The sequence below is a fragment of the Phoca vitulina genome, unplaced genomic scaffold, assembly GCF_004348235.1.
Source record: "Phoca vitulina isolate PV1807 unplaced genomic scaffold, GSC_HSeal_1.0 scaffold65, whole genome shotgun sequence".
Lineage (NCBI taxonomy): Eukaryota > Metazoa > Chordata > Mammalia > Carnivora > Phocidae > Phoca > Phoca vitulina.
Genome location: NW_022589768.1, coordinates 1,259,707 through 1,278,116, shown reverse-complemented (window position 1 = coordinate 1,278,116; position 18,410 = coordinate 1,259,707). Strand labels below are relative to the sequence as shown.

At 56.1% G+C, this 18,410-nt stretch overlaps 1 protein-coding gene across 4 annotated transcripts in view; it reads left to right on the top strand.

Moving 5' to 3' along the window:
* Nucleotides 1-18,410, top strand: part of LOC116624192 (5-formyltetrahydrofolate cyclo-ligase) — a 70,622-nt gene that overhangs the window by 41,053 nt on the left and 11,159 nt on the right. The window contains exons 4-5 of one of the 4 annotated variants that reach the window (XR_004297850.1): nt 10,572-10,675; nt 12,073-16,837. Coding sequence is in view for 3 of the 4 variants with exons in the window: in XM_032391884.1 (XP_032247775.1) it covers nt 12,073-12,290; nt 14,159-14,212 (272 nt within the window). In the remaining variant the exon portion in view is untranslated. Of the gene's footprint in view, nt 1-10,571; nt 10,676-12,072; nt 16,838-18,410 lie in introns of those variants that run through there. The other 3 variants (XM_032391884.1, XM_032391886.1, XM_032391885.1) reach the window with 3 other exon arrangements.

Below are 18,410 nucleotides of genomic sequence, written 5' to 3'. Positions count from 1 at the left end.
CCCTAACACTAACCGTAGCCCTGAACCCGAACCCTAACCCTGACCCTGAACCCTAACACTAACCCTAGCCCTGAACCCGAACCCTAGCCCTGACCCTGAATCCGAACCCAAACCCTAACCCTAACCCGAACCCGAACCCGAACCCTAACCTGTACCAACCTGACGTGGGACTTCTGACGGCAGGCACAGCGAGGGGCCGATATCGGTCTATATTTGAACTTTCCCCAAAACTTCTTGTCTTGTAAAGACAAAAAGCAAATACAAAGAGAGATTATAGTTTCTTCTTCCCGAACGCCAGTGGACCGCTGGCCCACTCCTGGGGTGTGTCCCCCACGTGGAGGCATTGGTACTGTAAGGGCCATGCACTTGGCCGGGGGTTAGAGGGCTGGCCTTGCCCGTCACTCCGCAGAGGGGCCCCGCCTGAGCTGCCAGCCTGTGACTTGACGGCCCCCGCTCTCCCTTGGCCCCTCCTGACCTCGGGCATGCGTCTCGTCTCCTGCTGGTGCTTGCCCCCCTGTGACCCCGTCATCTCTGGCCCCCGTGTCCCAGCACCTGTCTCCCCATCTTCGTCTGGATGCTCTGCTTGGGGCTGTTCTTTTGCTGACAGTGTTTGCGTAGAAGGAGTAACTTCAGTTAGGCCTTTAACAACAGCACGTCACAGGACGCTGTCAGCTGGGAAACAGCAGACCCCTCTCTCGGCGCTTCCCCGTCAGACCCCCGCTGACCAGGATCTGCCCTCTGCGGGGCAGCGAGGGATTTCTGGGACTGTACAAAAGACTAGAAACACCGTCTCAATCTCCCACTTCTCTTTTCATTTCATCCCTCTTCCCACCGCCAATAGTAACTGTTTTCCATCATAATATTTGTTATTTGTGGTTAATGTTAATATTTTTGGTTTATTCTGACAACAGACCATGTGAATACCAACTGACAAGGTATCTGCAGGACAGTCCATCATGTTTCATGGTTTTGGTTATTATGTGTCCCGTGAATATCTTCTTTATACTTTTATTTTTTTGTTTGTTGTTTTTTTGTTTTTTTGTCTTTTTTTTAAATTTTATTATGTTATGTTAGTCACCATACAATACATCATTAGTTTTTGATGTAGTGATCCACGATCCATTGTTTTCGTATAACACCCAGTGCTCCATGCAGTACGTGCCCTCCTTAATGCCCATCACCGGGCTAACCCCTCCCCCCACCCCCCTCCCCTCTAGAACCCTGTTTGTTTCTCAGAGTCCATAGTCTCTCATGGTTCGTCTCTCCCTCCAATTCCCCTCCCATTTATACTTTTAATCTTAAACATGGTACGTTTAAAAAGTGTGCTTTTGAAGCAAACTATTGTTTCAATGGTGAATCAAATCCCAAAGAGTTCGCTTTACTATAAACGGTGAACATTTATTTGGTTTATCACTGAGAAGTAATCTCTTCGGAACTGAAATGCAGAAAGTGTTTATTTCCTCCCAAGCTTAGAGATGAAGAATGCTGTATTATTCTGGAGATCTGGGCATCCCAATACTCACACGGATGTTGATACTCTGGAAGAGATACATTGTTGTAAGTCCGAAATTTTTCCTGTGCCTCAGATCTAGGGATACGATAAGGTAGCAAGTGTTACTCCCTGAAATGATGCCGAATACAAGAACCAGTAGACAGTGGAGATTAGCATGATCACCTCCTCCACCAACGCGCCGGTCTGCCATGTTGCCCCACATTATTGTCATGAAACATTACTTGCGTCACTTGCCCGCGCTGGATGGTTCTGTTGCTCAGCGAGTGAAGCGCAAACCCTTGGCACGCACGCAGGACCCTTTCCAGCTCGGCCTCGACTTCTCTTCGTGTCTCTCGTCACAGACACATGCCTCTTTTCCTCTCAGACCAACAGTGCTCGTTACGTGAGGACCCGGCATTGCGGGTAAGGACTAGATCACTGGTTGGATACTAGCATCGGTCTGTCATAAGAGAGGCGTGTTAGCGGTGGATGGTTCAGCAGTAGCCATCTCAGGCGCGGTAGGTTCCGGAGAGTATCAGTCTCTATGGACAGACAGATTGCCTGGGGATCTGGTTAAAATGCAGGTGCTGATTCAGTAGGTCTCAAGTGCCCCTGAAATTCTGCATTTCTGACCACCTTTCCCAGCAATGCCCGGTGTGCTGGGCGTTCTGAGTAGCAGGGGTCGGAGCTGTCCTGTCCACCGTGGTAGCCCCAGTCACAGATGGCTTCTAAAATTTACATCGATTAAAATTAAATGAAATTTGAAATTCACTTCCTTGGTCACACCAACCACATTTCACGTGCCTACCGTTCTGAATAGGGCAGGGGTTAAACGTTTCCACCGTCACAGAACGTTCTATTGGAGAGCGAGGTCCACCTACTTAAGGTCTACCTGCTAAATTAGGCCACCTACTAAGTCAGAATCTCTGGGGGCAGGGAACTGGGATTTGCATTTAAGACAAGCACTGCAGGGGGTTCTTAGGCATGCTGAAGTTGTAGGAGCGGAGATGCTCCAGGGGTCTAAAGTCTGAGGTCCAGAGATAAAGAGAACTTGGGAATAGGCAGATATCACAGACAGACAGGCGGCTCAGCTTAAATTGGAATGTCCTGGCCAGCCACGGAAATCCTACGCCGTTGTCTGCCGGTAGGGAGGACGACGCCTGGTGGAGCTGACCTCTGACGTCAGAGCTGCATCCGGTAGCTCGACCCAGCAATGTCAGGTGGGCAGCTGGGCCCGGATTCCGATGCTCTCTGGTCCCCTCTGCCTTCTGGTCTACCAGGCGCCAGCATCTGCTGAGGACCAGGGGCTGCAGTCAGCTTCAAGGATGACCCTCAGGCTGGCAAGTACAATCAGGCCTTCCTCATTGCTGTCTTCTCCTCCTCCTCCCCATCTTCCTCCCCCCTCCCCTACCTCCTCCTCTTCCTTGCAGAACCCTGTCATCTGGGCGCATGTGCAAACCTCAATTACGGAGGCGTGCACACCCCAGGGGCAGCTCGTGACCAGTACAGGGTGGGAGGCAGGCAGTAACTTCTCTCCTCTCCCAGCCTCAGTCCTGAGGTGCATTCTGCGTTGCTCCTCGGGGGATGGCCAGGCTGGCGGCACCAAACCTCTGCCCGCGAACGTGATCAGCTTGACACCTCACCCTGGGATTAGCCGCCCCTCCTGCCTCCCTGTTCTCGGTCCTCCCTCCGGTTTCCCGGGTCACTCCACAGAACGCACGTTCCACGTGCACTCCTTGTCCCAGGCCCTGTGTTTCGGGGACCCGGGCTAAAACAGCCAGACTGTCCCTTCTCTTAGAGACGTGGAGCCTGCAGGAACTCCAGACAAAGGAGAAGCCCCGCCTGCCACCCTTTACCCGTGGTCATGGCAGACAGACAGCAGGCAGGCCGGACGGGTGCTGAAGCCGAGCTGCACAGCGGAGCCGCTGCGCCGAGTGCCCGTGGACGGGGGTTCGCGTTCTCTGGGTTCCCGAATGGCCGTGATGTGTGGCGGATGGATAGATGCTGTTGAAGAGGTTCTCCGAAAGCAGGAAGTAAATTAGACGCTATTGTCTGGGACTCCTTTGTGTCTGAATACCACAGCTGTGGTTTTTTGCTTCGAGCAAACACTGAAGTTGAGAAACGCGCTATGTTGGAAGCAGCCGGGGTTGCTGGACGCGCTGCCCGGGCCCCCTCGTGGGGCTGAGGTGGCTGCCGGCTCGGAGCTGAGACCCGCCCCTGGAATTGCCCTTGGCTGGAGAGCGTCCTCTCTCCCAAGTTACAGCCCTTGCTTGGTGGTGGCTTGTGCCCCGTGCCTGGTCATCGCGGGGGCACGAAGGCTGACCCCCTTCCGTTGGGTCTGACTCCCCCCCACCCCCAGGAAACCATGCTCCCCTGCCCCGCGCTGGGCTCCTGCCCCAGCCGAGGAGGCCTGCAGGTGTTTTCAGGTCATGGTATCTGACGTTTTCTTGGAGGAAGAACTGGAATGTGTTGGCTGAGGCTAAGCACAGGATGCCGTGGCTCAGGACCCTGGGGGAGGCAGGTGGACATAAAACCTAGACACCTTCCCCGAGGCCGACCAGGGTGCATCACTCATGAGGAGCTCGGCCAGATTGGATGGAAGGAGGCTGCCCCTGGGAGCTGCGTAGGCAGCAGGCTTTTCAGAGTGCAGTCTATGTCCCAGAGCCACCAGACGGGACTCTCTTCCTCCGAGTTCAGGACGTCCTGCGGGACGGGCAGGGGCTCAGAGGGAGGGCAGGGGAAGCGGTGGCCGTGGGAGCCGTGGGTGGGAGGGTGTGGCCTACAGGTGGGCCACGCAGTGCTCGCCTCCCGAATCAGGCACACTCATCCTCCCGCCGGTGGCGAGCTCCCCCCGGCCAGACGCCCGCAGGCCTCCCCGGCTGCGGCAGGAACCCGGCGCGGGGCAGGCCCACTGTTTCCTGTGGGGAAGCCAGACCCAGAAGGCGGGAGCCGGGAAGGGCTGAACCCAGCGCACCCAGTCCCTTGTGTAAAACTCAGCCGGTGGGAGCAGGGGAGGGCGGTGGTCCTTCCCCCAGAGCCCACGGAGCCCAGCAGCTGCTTCCCACGCAGTTACGTGTGGTGTTTTCACAGCTCTGTGAGGTGCGCACGCCTGTTCCACAGTCGGGGAAACTGAGGCCAGGGTCGGATTCCAAGTGTGTGGGGATTCCAAGTGTGAGGCTAGCGGGGCCTCCGCGGTGAGTTCTGGGCCAGGTGAGGGCGGCTGCAGAAACCAGCTCCTTCCACGTAGGGCTGGGCGGGCCGGCCGGGGTTTCTGCGCCATCTCAGGAGTGCACTTTAGGGTGACTTCCCGCCGCTCCCCCCCCCCCCGCCCAACCGGCTGGCTACTATGTTCTCTTGCACTCTGACCGCTTCCCCAAATCTGGGTTTTCTCTCGATTTCCCAGTGAGCTTTTCTGTCTTCCACCGGATGGTTATGTTCCTTGCTCAGGCTCTGAGTGGATGGTCCAGCCACTATGCGTCCCCGGCCCTCTCCTCTCCCCCTTCCCTTTCAGTCCTTCTTTCTTTCTGTCCGTCCAGCTCTATCTCCCACCTGTTGTCCTCTCCCTTCCCCACATCTCCACCTCGAAGTCGGGAGGACAGGCCTCTCTGCAGGGGAAGGGTCTCTGTCCCATGGATAGGAGGTCCCCGTGCTTCCCGGTAGAAAGCAGTGCAGCGGGCAGGCCCTGCTAGCGGCTGAGGGTCATGCGAGAGTCCCGGGCAGTGTGGGGACTCACCTGAGGCTGCTGGGCAGCCACTGTAGGGGTGCAGGCAGGCAGCCACCCCGAGTGAGGAGGGGGTGGGGAAGGAGAGCCAGGGGCTCCATCCCTCATCCTGTTCTCTTGAAAGCTGGCCCAGGATGGGAACTGCCTGTACTGGTTTCCCCTGTAAAGGCATTTATTTCTACCATCTAATTTATCAGCCTTTTATTAAAGTTCACATAAAAGTTTTAAAAAATCCCGTTAGCATCAGCCACCAGAAGGGAGATTTCAGAGAATGAGATGATCAGGTTTCCAAGTTTATAGACGACCGTGTGGCTGCTTGGGCTAGTTCGGAAAGCTATTCCAGGCCGGCGAGCCGTTCAATAACGTGGGGCGGCTGGGGGGTGCGCACACCTCGGCGGGCGCCATCCTGCGGACGAGGCGTCGGGGCCATCCGGGCCGGGAAAGCCCGATGTCCAGCTCATCAGCCTGGAGCTCAGCGTTTGGAGGGGTGACCAGCTTTCAAGGGCATGTCATCCTGGCCACAGTCCCGAGCTAGTACTTCATCCCTGCTTTCCAGACGAAGAGACTAGAAGCACAGGGAGGAGGGAGCCTTCATGAAACCACAGGATGGGGTGGGGGGCGCAGGACCCCCTTAGCTCTGTCAGGCCACCCCACCACCAAAAACACTCTGCTGGGGGGAGATACACAAAGAGCCCTGTGTCGGCCTGTGGGGTGAGTGCGTGCGAACGGGTAGGCGGGGACGGGAGTTAGGGGAGCCCCAGAACATGGGAGTCCTAAGTACGGGCTCTGAAGCCAAGCTGTGTGGGTTCCGATCCTGTCCCCCCACTCCCCCCGCACGGGCTGCTGTGACTTTGTGTGACACTAACTTCCCCGTGTCTCTGTAGAATGGGGCATGAGAGCGTCCAGCTCGCAGGAGACCATGGGTACGCGCCCACCAGAGCGCCCAGCACGCAGAGAGCTGGGCAGATAGATGGTGTAGTCGTGGGCCCGCTTGCAATCCGAGGAGGTCTGTGAAAGTCTCACATGCGTGACCAGGAATCTCGGTCCCTTCCTGCCATCATTCCTGGTCACGAGTCCCTGCAGGCTCTGGGGTGCTCGTCCTCCCCGTGGTGCCCCGGGGCGTCCCCTGGGGGCCGGGTCTGAAGAGCTGCATCCCATACCTCCTGGCTGCAGAGCACTGGCTTCCCTGGAGCCGTGGCCTGAGGGGTGAGGACAGGCGGGGTTTGCGGAGGGCTGGCTTGTGAGCCTCTGCAGCAGAATCACCTCCGTGGCTTGTGGAAATTTTCATGCTGATTCACAGGCCTTGCCCCAAGTTGACCAAATCAGAGTCGACTCCAGTGGAGGGGCCTAGAACCTGCATTTTTAAAAAGCACCCCCCCCCCCCCCCCGTCCTGGCCCAACTCTCAGAGATTCTGGTGTCATTGGTCATTAATAAAAAAAGCAAAGAAAAAAAAAAAAAATTAAAAAAATTTAAAAATTAAAAAAACCTTTTTTTTTTTTTTTAAGGATCTTTATGTTTGTTTTTGGTTCTTAGCCGTTTTGCTCGATGTGCCTAGATGTGGTATTCTTCGTATTTATCCTGTTTGGGATTCTTAGCATTTCCTGCATGCATGGTTTGATGTCTTCTGTTTTGGAAAATTCTGACATTATCTCTATACATATTCCTTGTGTCCCATTTGCTCTTTCCTCTCCAGGGCCCCATCACGCCCCGTCCTGTCCTGTGCACCCCCCACCCTCCAGGATTTCCCATCTGTTGTTTCTTCTCTCTGTTCTTCCAACTCGGGTATTCCCTTTTGACCTGTCTTCAGAGTCACTGATCCTTTTTTCAGCTGTGCCTAATTTGCAACCAAACCTACCCACAGAGTTCTTAGTTCTAGTTATTAGATCGTGCAGTTCTAGACTTTGTATTTGATCTTTTATTTTTTTAAGATTTTATTTATTTATTTGTCAAAGGGAGAGAGAGAGAGAGTGAGCACAAGCAGGGGGAGCGGCAGAGGGAGAAGCAGGCTTCCCATGGAGCAGGGAGCCCGACGTGGGACTCAATCCCAGGACCCGGGACCATGACCCAAGCCGAAGGCAGACGCTTAACCGACTGAGCCACCCAGGCGTCCCTATAATTGATCTTTTAAAATACATTTTCTTTGCTTAAATTCTCCATCTGGTTTTTCATTTTCTCGGACATCTTTGTCACATTTATTTTGAAAGTGTCTGTCTGATAATTCCCAAATTGGAGTCTCCTTAGGTCTATTTCTATGTCCGTTTTTTCTCTTGGTTCTGAGCCTTCTGCATTTCCCATTATGTGATTTGCTCACTGACTGTCAGACATGATGTGTGAAAACCACGAAGTGACTCGAGGGTCTAGATGATGCACTTGTGCTTTTGGAAGTGAGGGAGGGGCAGAGCTTCATAACCCAGTGTGGAATTGAGCAGACTGGAAGCCAGGCTTTGGTCCTCGTGCAAACCGGTCTGTTTCTGCTGGGCTCCGGATTCCCTCTGAAAGTTTGGGGTGCACACCAGGCTCCCCCTGCCTCCCCTGAGCCCCACTCTTGCTCTCCCAGGGGTCGGACTGTAAGGGCTGTGCTTGGACTCGCAGCCTCTTGGCTGCTGGTTCTGTTTTGTCCCTCCTTCCCTTGGATTCTTCACTGACCAGCTCCTACAAAGCACAGCTTCTCAGCTTTTATTTGTTTTTGTTTTTTTTTAAAGATTTTATTTATTTATGTGACACAGAGAGACACAGCGAAAGAGGGAACACAAGCAGGGGGAGTGGGAGAAGAAGAAGCAGGCTTCCCGCCGAGCAGGGAGCCCGATGCGGGGCTTGATCCCAGGACCCTGAGATCATGACCTGAGCCGAAGGCAGTCGCTTAACCGACTGAGCCACCCAGGTGCCCCACAGCTTCTCAGCTTTTAGATTTTTCCTAAGAATCAGCAGATGCTTCAAGGCAAATAGCTGTGCTGAATATCAGGTTCACCTTTGTGATTTCCTTCTGAGACCTCCGAGCTGCCTTAAGACCTCCCACATGTTATTGCTCTAGGATATTTTTAAACAGATTCTTTTAAGTTTCTGTATGTTCTTGGGAGAAGAGCTGATCTGTGTAAGTCAGTTGGCCATAGGCAGAAATGGAACTCTTTGGTATTGTTTTTTAAATCTCCTTTTAGGGGCATCTGGGTGGCTCAGTGGGTTAAGTGTCTGCCTTCGGCTCAGGTCATGATCCCAGAGTACTGGGATCAAGCCCCGCATCGGGCTCCCTGCTCGGTGGGGAGCCTGGTTCTCCCTCTGCCGCTCCCCCTGCTTGTGCTCTCTCTCTCTCTCAAATAAATAGATAAAATCTTAAGAGAGATAAAAATAAATCTCCTTTTAATTTTAAATTAACAAAATTTTTTTTTAAAGATTTTTATTTATTTGAGAGAGAGAATGAGAGACAGAGAGCACGAGAGGGAAGAGGGTTAGAGGGAGAAGCAGACTCCCCGCTGAGCAGGGAGCCCGATGTGGGACTCGATCCCGGGACTCCAGGGTCATGACCTGAGCCGAAGGCAGTCGCTTAACCAACTGAGCCACCCAGGCTCCCTTAAATTTACAAAATTTTAATGTGAGAAGTGCTGGACAAAAATGAGCTCTTTGCCTGATCGTAAGAAACACCTGAGACCCTTGTTTAAAAATGCTGATTTCCTGGTCCTACTCTAGGCACACTGAGTCAGGATCCAGGGAGAAACACCTGGTAATTTGTAGTTCTAACAAGTACCTCCAACAAAGGCATTCTTGGGAAAAGCTGACCAGGTGGCTCTTGAGAGTCCTAAGCAGGAATGTTGTACTCTGGTTGCCCGAGCATGTTCCCGTTCCCCCTGGGAGCCCACCTACCCAGTGAGCCCTCACATATGCTGATAGGCAGAGAGGCTGCCTGCAGCTTCTTGCCACCCACTCCGAAGTCAGTGTGCATCCTGCACCTCCAAGAGTGGGAGCTTCCTTTGCTGAATTATTTCCAATTTCATCCTGAGACATTTTAATCAGAGATGAAAAATGATTGGCCTTTTGCTAGCATTTCAGTCAGAGGGGAGGTGATGTGACTCCAGGGGCTTTGGTGCAGAGGCAGGGAGTGATAGAGCCGCAGGGGACCCAGATCCCGGGCATCAGGGGTGTGTCCGGGGTACGTGGTGGTCCAGGAATTGTAGGGGTCCCTCGCCACCTCCCGTCCTCCCTGCCCTAGTGTAAACTCCCCTTGCCTGCTTGACATCCTGCAGACGACCGGTCCTAGGACTGGAGTGTGGTTCTGCGCCTCTCCGCACACACCCGTGCTGGCCCTTGCTGGCTCTGTCGCTGGCCCGTGGACTCCCCACCCTCCTGCGGGGTCTTCTGAGTCTTTCCTGCACGAACCTCCTCACCTTCTTTTCTCTCCCTGCCCTTCCCCCATCCCCCTCCACCTCCTCCCCACTCCCCTTCTTTCTTCTCCCTGTTCTGGAGTTGGAACGGGGGCTGTGGTCCCCTCTCCCCTTCCCTCCCTGTGTCGCACTGGCCACATGTTCTCTGCAGCTCCCTCACGGCCACGTTGTCACCCAGCCAAGGTGTCACACGCCCTCTCTCCGGCCCACCTAGCCGGGCCCCGGATCGCTCCGGCTGGGGAGGGCGAGTCCCAATTGGAGGTCTCTCATTGTCCCACTCCACGGGCTGCCCAGCAAGCGCTCCCCAGATGGGGAAGAAGACAGTGAGCTATGCCCAGTGGAAACAGACACACAAAGGTAATTCATAAAAGGAGAGACAAATAGCCACAAACATATGAGAAATGTTCAATTGCACATATCATCAAAGAAACGCAGATCAGACCGTGGGAGAGGTACACACTAATCGGAACAATACTGTTGGGTTTGGCTGCGATGCGGGGAGGTGGACAGTCTCTCGCATACGGCTGTGTGGGTATGAGCTTTTCAGTCTTCCTGGGAGGTATTTTGGCAAAATATAGCAAAAGTCTTACAATGTGCCATGCCTTTTGACGCATTTTCGCTTTCCATGAGATCACATAAGCTATTTGCAAAGCGTCATGCAGGAGGGCGTTCAGCCTGGGGCTGCTTTCACAGTGGTGAGCGCTGTGAGCCCGTGGGATACGGCGTGGGGCCACGGAGGGCTGGTCACGTATCCCAGTGGATGCTAGGAGGCTGTTAAAGGTATTGTTGACAACTACTTAAAGACAAGGAATGTCCAAGTTCTAAAATTTAAAAAAAAAGGTTACAAAGTGGTCTGTCACAATATAATTGCATTTGTGGGAAAAAATCCTAGCAGTTGCATTTTGTAGAAAAAAACAATCAATGGAAGAATATGCACGATACTGTTACATGGCTATATCTCTGTTTGCTTTATTGTACACAAAGATCTGAGGAACGTGGACAGAACGCGGGCAGCCTGATCGCAAGCATGCAGGAGTGGCCCGCGTCCCAGGCCGGAGTGAGGAGCTGGGTCCTCGCCTCTAGAGCAGGTGGGTCTGCCCCCGGGCAGGTGCAGTCATGTGCGCTTAGGGCCTTGCCGATTACAGACCCTCTTGAATCCATTTTTGTCTTCTGTCCTCACAACCGCATTGCAGCCCTTTTCAAAGCAGATCAGCCCTAAGGAGGCCGTTGGCGAGTCTGCCCTCAGCTCCTCATCGGGAAACACATCATAGTTTTCCGTGCTGAGCTGCAGAGAAGGCTCGGCGGGTCACGGAGGGCAGGGCTTGGAAGGAACCAGCGAGGCCAGCCGAGTTAAAGCTGGCTGGGATCTGGGTGCAGAGGGTCCGTGCGGTGAGTCTGGGTCATCACCAGGCGACGGTGCGGAGGGTGGTGGTGGCCCCGGGCAGGACGGCGCGGGCAGGGCGAGGTGCTGGAGAACCACGAAGGGGCCATCCGCAGAGCCGCTTGCGTTCAGGGGCCGTCCCAGGCCTGGTGGCCTCGCCGCCGCAGGTCCCGCACGGAGTCCTGGTGGCCAGATGCTGGGGCATGGGGGCCGGCGGGGCGGGGAGAGACGTGGCTTCTGTGTGTAAGGCTGGGAGCAGGCCCGGCAGGCACGAGTGGGGAGCCCAGAAATGGACGGGACATGTGGCACTCGTGCGGCGGTTGCGAGGCCGCATTGGTGCAGAGACGGGAGCAGTGGGGAGCGGGGACAGACGGGCCGCGTGCCGACGGCGTGCAAGAGGGAGCTCGCTGCAGTACAAATCGCGCACGTCTGCCCGCTACCCGCTCGGAGCCTGACCTTTATCACTGCTGCCCGTTCGAGGCCGTCGCTTGTGCGGGGTCCACGCGCACGTTTCCCTCCAGCCCGCAAGCGCACGACCGCGCAGCCTTCCTTCCCGGGGCCTTTTCCAGTTCCGGGCGCCCTGAGCTGAACCCCTCGGTCCCGGCAGAGGCCCGATGCGAACCCGCACGCCGACTCCTTTATCACTGTCCTTTTAATTACTGCACATACCCGACTTTATGATTCAATTATGGGCAAGATGAAAGTTCGTCAGACTCCTTGTTTTATGTGAAATCTCTTCATTTCCGAAAGATCAGAGGAACATTAAAGAACAAATGAAACCATCAGTTGCAAATTATATGGCTTGATTTATCACTGATCTTCCGTAAACAGCAGTGCCGGCTCCCAGAGTCTCCCCAGCATCATGGGCCTGCGTATTCAGTGTACTGTATATCTTTTCATCTCAGCCCCGGAAAAATCTAGAGATATCCCCGGTGGGAGTCATCATTTCACGGAATGTACGGTGCTTCGGGCTCCGTGGCGCCCAGCCAGTTTGTTACAGCAGATGGATGAGAGCCCACTGTTTCATGAAATTGCTTTTGAATATTTGCAGAATGACCTTTTCCCACTCTGTCTCACCAAAATGCATTAACTCCTTCCACACAGGATGGGAAAAGGCTACGCGGAAGTGGTCTCCCGCAAGGCCCGCCTGGAACACAGCATCCTTTTCTGTGACAGCCTCCCTGACGTGGTCCCCACCATCGGAGACGCCTTCCCCTGGAGCGCCGTCCCGGAGCGGAGCAGGGAAGGGGTGCGGGCACCCACTGGGTGGCATGGCCCAGGCCACAGAGCTGGCAGGTGCTGGGGCCAGGATGATGATCCAGGTGGGCATTTCCACGTGCCTGGAGCACGCTGTGTATACCCTGTCGTGAGCCCAATTCCTTCTGTCCACGCGGGAGCCCCTGGCGCAGCCTCCCTGCCCACTCCTCTCCCTCCTCGTCAAGCTCACCTTGCACTTGGTAGCTTCTCGGCGCATGAAACGGGCACAGTCAGGAAGACAGCACCCTGCGGGGGCTGCACACACATGGATCTGGTTCTTTCACAGGGTTAGTGATAGGACTTTGGGTTTTGGTTCAGTGTGGGAGCGTGAGGTCGCGGGGTGGCCTTAGGGGAGGAGAGGACGGCCCATACCCACCCGTACGAGCTGGAGACCGCGAGGATGGGCTGGAGGCTGGGTCTGTTCTTGGCCTCGGACCCGTGGTGCAGGTGCTCTGCAGAAGCCGGGGCCCTCTGTCTGGGGCCAACTATACACGTCTGGCCCAGGAGCTGGGGAAGCTGAAGGAGGATTTGGGGACGATGGGGTGTGGCCCGCTGCCGCATGGCACCAACCAGCCGGGTCTGCAGTCAGTGACGGTGCGTGTGAGCAGAACAGCTGCGGCTCCCTCCGGCTCCCCAGACCTCGCACCTGATCTTGCCTGCCTGGCCTGGCCTCTGGGAAATGTGGTTCAGCCTCACCACGGCCCACTCTGTCTACTCGATGCCCACACGCATCTCGTTAGACCACATGTAGCCTCCACATACAGACAATAAAAGGTCATGCTTCTTGTAACGTGAGACAGCCAAGCCCACGTGCAACCAGACAGACACCAATCCCATCCCCAGAGGAGGACATGAAGTCCCTTTTTTCTTGGGGTAATGTTTGGTCTTCTCTTAGCTGCTTAAGACTCTCCCTCTGATATATGTATGACGTATGTACATGAGATGTAAGCACAGCCCGGGCAGGGGAGTGCTTTGACAAAGGCCCTGGTTTGCTCAGTGTGGTCTGGCTGGAGGGCCGTGCCCCACAGGGAATGGGGCGTGGAAGCCGAAGAGTGAGTCGGGAACGGATTGTGCGAGGCGGTGCGCCGAGCGGCTTGGACGTGACTGCAGGTGGGCGGCCGTGGATCAGTGGCAGGCAGGGAGGCGGCCTGCTCTGGTGGGAAGGATCCGCGAGGTCAGGCGGGGCCCCTCACTCAGCACGGGTAGACACGGGGGTGCACTGGATCACCGTGGTGGCCGTGAAAAGAGGCGGGTTCACACTGGGCCGTAGTAGAAGGTGGTGTGGGTGGCGCTTGCTGATGGGTTGGTTGGTGGGAAGCTGGAAGGGGGGGTGAAGGATGACTCCCTAGTTTTGGGAAGGTGGGCGCGTCCGCAGGAGGGGCACACACACAGGGAAGATGCGCGGAAGCGAGGGAGGGTAAAACAAACATTTAACAAATGGTAGTAAAATATGTACAACACACAATGTATTTTCTTCACCACGCGTGAGTGCACTGTCCAGGGGCAGGAAGCCCCCACCATCCGTCTCCAGAACTTTCTCATCTGCCCACACCGGAACTCGGTCGCCCTCCAGCACCCACCCCTCGTGCTCGGTGCCCCCGGCCCCCCGCCCCTGCCATCTACTCCGTTCTCTTGTGACTGCCGTACTTCAGTCAGTGTGAGGTCTGCAGGGTTCTTCCGTGGGGGCAGGTGCCAGGCTGCCCTTCCTCGTCAGGGCTGAACGACATCCCACAGTGCGCGGGGCCCCTTTGCCTCCCCGTTCATCTGTCAGTGGACACTTGGGCTGCGTCCACGTTTCGACTCTTGTGAGCGCCACTGCCCCGAACGTGGTCATACACGGGTCCGTTTGAGACCTGCCTTCCCTTCTTCGGGGCGCGTGCCCGGAAGCAGAATCACTGGATCACACGCTAATTCTACATTTAATTTTTTGAAGGGTCGCCCTCCTGTTTTCCACAGCGGCTGCACCAGTTTATGTTCCTGCCAGTAATTTCTTCACACCCTGGGCACCGTTGGGTATTTCCAGTCTGTTAAAAAAAAATAAATAACAGCTGTCCTAATGGGCGTGAAGTGCTCCTCACGGTGGTTTTGATTTACGTGAGATGAACCTTCAGGTGCGGACACTGAGGCCTCAGCTTCTTCGGAGCCGTCCGGTGGCAGTGTCAGGCCCGTGGCTTGCATCGGGCTGTGGCGCCGAAGAGAGAAGGCATCGAGTCCCCGGCACACGGGATCGTACGGCCCGGCCTGGGGCAGGTCCCTGGGAGGAAGGAGACCAGGTTGGGTCCTGTGGAAATCCTCCAAACGTAAGTGGGCGAGGAAGGGGAGAAACAGTAGTCCCCGGGGAGGAAGAGCCGGGGCCACAGGGGGCAAAGCGGGAGGAGAAGGTGCTGCAGGCCGGAGAGGGAGGCGGTGCCTGGCGTCAGACTAGCTGCGAGGCCGGTGACCTCGGCAGCTGGGGGCGCCAGGGAGCGTGCCCCCGCAGAGGGTTTGAGGAGCCCGGGCCCCGGTGGAGGTGCTGTGGGGCTTGAACCCCGCGGCAGGTGCTCACTGTGGCCCCGGAGGTGGTGGTCCTCAGAGACTGAGTTTCTCAGTTCTGCATTCCTGGCCTGTAGCTGGTGGAGCCTGTTTTGGGTGTGGAGGATGACCTCGGGCGATGCCCAGTCTCCTCCGAGCACGGAGAGTCGGCAGAATGCCGGGTCCCGCAGAGGAGAGCTCCTGCAGGTGTGCTGGTTTAGTTGGCTCTGCGAGGGTCCTGGTACCCAGAAACGTGTGTGATCCGGGGCTTGCGTTGGCTGCCCGTGGCAGGAAAGTGAGCTAACAGTGGCTTGAACACAAGGAATTGGTTTTTCACAGATCACAAGACTCCCAAAGACGTCTGTTCAGGACCAGTGCAGCTGAGTCTAGGGTGCTTGTTGTTTAGCTCTCTGCTGTGCCATTCTTAACATGTGTGTTTTATCCTCATGGTTGCAGAATGGCTGCCCTTCCTCCAGCCATCACTTTCACATTCCAGGCAGGAGAAAGACAGAAGGGCAAGGGCACATGCCTATGCCCGGTGCCCGGTGAGTCGGCTTTGTTTTCCCTGAGGTCTCACACAGTAGACTTCGGTTTGCATCTCACTGGCCAGACACGTTCACCTGGTCACCTCTGGCTGTGGTCGAGTTGGGAGGTATTTTAAATTGGACACCTTGCCACGCTGCACAAAATCAGCGTTCCGTTACTGAAGTAGAACATTGAGGGAAGGAGAGAACGGGGGTTGGCAGAGCCCCTGGCACCGTCTTCCGCAGCCGGGAAGAGAGAGGTGGTGGGTGGGGCGAGCAGAGAAGGGGCACCCAGTGGTGCTCATTACAAAGCCGAAATGTCACGTCAGGAATTTTTAAATGGGGCTTGAACTATTTTCACCTCTTTCTCGACTCAGCAAATACTCCAAATGTCTCTTTCTTTGCAAGTGCTCAACTCATGAAACCATAGCATTTCCCTTTATTCATAAACAATTCTTTCTGGCTGCTTAAGGAAAAAAAACAAGGATAATTTAAAAATACATAATTGCCCAAAGACGATATTAATTCTACTTCAATGCCCAGCAGGGAACTCCATCCTGGAGAATTTGTGAATGCCTGACACGGAGAATTGTAATGAAAAAAAAAAAAAATGTCACAGGAGACCAACACTTTGAATTATTGATTAGAAGGGGGTTTTCTAGGCTCTTTTGCTTTAATTACCCAGAAGACGTGAAGCAGACAGAGAGAGAGAAGACAGAGATTTAAAGGGAATGGGGAATTGGAGACTGCCGCATGGCACCCGATTTCTGGAAAGTGGTAGCTGTGGGCTCAGGGGCCGAGACTCCAAGAAGGGGGTCTGGGGAGATGGAGTAAAGGAGCGAGGGATAAGGACCCCGCTGTGACAGGGAGGGCACCAGATAGAAGCACCATGCTCCGTCCTGTTGAGTGAGTAGGCTGGGTGCCCAGGCGGGTGGGGAGCTTCACCTCTGCACACCTGTCCCGAGAAGCCCGGGACCTTGGCCAGGCTCCCGGAGCCCTGCTGTCCTGAGGATTTGCTGGGCTTCCCGAGAGAGATCCTAGAGCAGCCTCTTGGGACTAAGATCCTATTTGGGTGCTAAGGGATGGAGATTTTACCACCAAGAGAGTAGATGAAGGTTGCCCTATGCTCTGGGTGAGGGGGGCGTCTACTTTAAAATGAGAACCCGCCCCGGAAAGGCACCCCGGGCAGGTGCCCCGGCAGGTGCAGGTGCTGGGCCTGGCATCCAGTGGGGTGCTCTTTACTGTGTCGTGCTGGGGCCACACCAGCCCTAGGGAGCCCGCCGCAGCCTCCTGTCGGGATGGGCGGTGCCCTGTGACCCCCCCACCCCACCAGTTGCTTTCTGCCTTGTCCTCTGTGACCTCCTTTCAGCCCCCGAAGGGCCAGCTCCTTCCCACCTGTGCACGGCCTCTCCCGCCCCTCGCTCTTCTGGGACGCGCTTCTCTGGGGCTGACCCTGTTGCCCCCCCTCAGCTGTGAGAGCTACGATGTTGTCATCTCTTCCAGGAGGACCCCGTACCCCCCTTTCCTGCTCCAGGTCCAGGCCTCTGTTACCCCGTCTCCAGCTTCTCCTACTGCTTTTCCAGCTTTTAAAATGTCATGTGATGGGGCACCTGGGTGGCTCAGTTGGTTAAGCGTCTGCCTCCGGCTCAGGTCATGATCCCAGGGTCCTGGGATTGAGCCCCGCATCCAGCTCCATGCTCAGTGGGAAGTCTGCTTGAGATTCTCTCTCTCCCTCTGTGCGCTCTTTCTCTCTAAATAAATGAATAAATTTTTAAAAGAATCATGGAACACTACATCAAAAACTAATGATGTAATGTATGGTGATTAACATAATAAAATAATATTTTAAAAAAAAGAACAAATAAAATTGTACATGTTAACACATACATAACAAACCGACCGCCTTCCCGTGGTTCAGTGAGCCGTGTGGTGGCGTGAACGGCCCGTGGCTGTGCCCCCGCCCCCGGCTCCCGCGCTGTGTTCATCTTGCTGAACTGAAGCTCGGTCCCGTTACACCACCAGCCCCGGGCTCTGGTGTCGGCCGGCCTGCTTCTGCTCCTGTGAACTTGGCGACTCCCGGCGCGGGAATCACACGCTGCTGTCGTCCGATGACCGCGTGCTTCGCTCGCTGTGACCGTGTCTTCGGGTTCTTCCGTGGAGCCAGGTGCAGCCCGGTCTTCCTCCCACCGGATGTGTGGCCACAGTCCTTTTATCCACGTGACGGCGTCATCTGCCTGCTGCGGCCACGGGCGCACGAGGATCTGTGTGAGCCCCGCTTTCCCCCTTCGGGGTGCGCGCCGGGCACGGCAGAGCTGGGCCCCACGGCTCTGCGCCATTTCCCTCGCCGCCGCCGGCCGCCGCGTGTCCTCCTCCCGATGTGTGCTGGCCGCCGTCCTCATGGGCGCCAGGGGGCGGCTCTCCGTCGTTGCCATTTGCGTTTTCCCTAACGATCCGCGACGGTGGGCATCCTGGCTTTCCTGCCGTCTCGGTGAGAATTTCCTCGGGGTAAGCGGCCGATGTCCGTCTGCCCCACGAGGCTGTGAGCCCTGGGAGGGCAGGGGCCAGCCTGGCTTGGCTCACAGTCACGTCGCCGGGGTCCCGCTCACTGCTTGGCGCGCGGTTGGCCCTTACCTCAGCCCCCCTCGGCCCCGTGAGGCAGCTCACAGTTCCCGGCTTGTAGCTGGGGCGCTCAGACGAGTGACGTGACTGGGCTGAGGTCACGCGGCCAGTAAGGATGGAGCTGGGGTTCGGCCCCCATCTCCCCAGGGACAAGCTGTGCCCTCTGCTGTCCTGACGTTCCCAGCCGCTGCTGCACCCGGCCGAGCACCACACAGCAAGCCTGCTCCAGAGTGCCCGGCACCAAGCGCCTGGCTGCGGCTGAACCACACCGTGGCCTCCATACCCGGGATTTGCCACTGGTGGCCTGTCCCCTTGTGCTCATGGAGGCCTGTGATCCCGACTCCAGTGGGTACATGAGGACGCACCGTTAGCCCCTTATGGAGAGTCTAAGCTACTCCCTAACAGGGCTGCCTTGGCATCCGTTCCGTGGCTGAGCAGCCCGCAGGGGCCTCGAGGGGACACGGCTCCTCCCTCAGGTGCACACCTCAGTGACAGCCCGCAGGGCCCCAGGTCTCTACGTTCCGGACATGC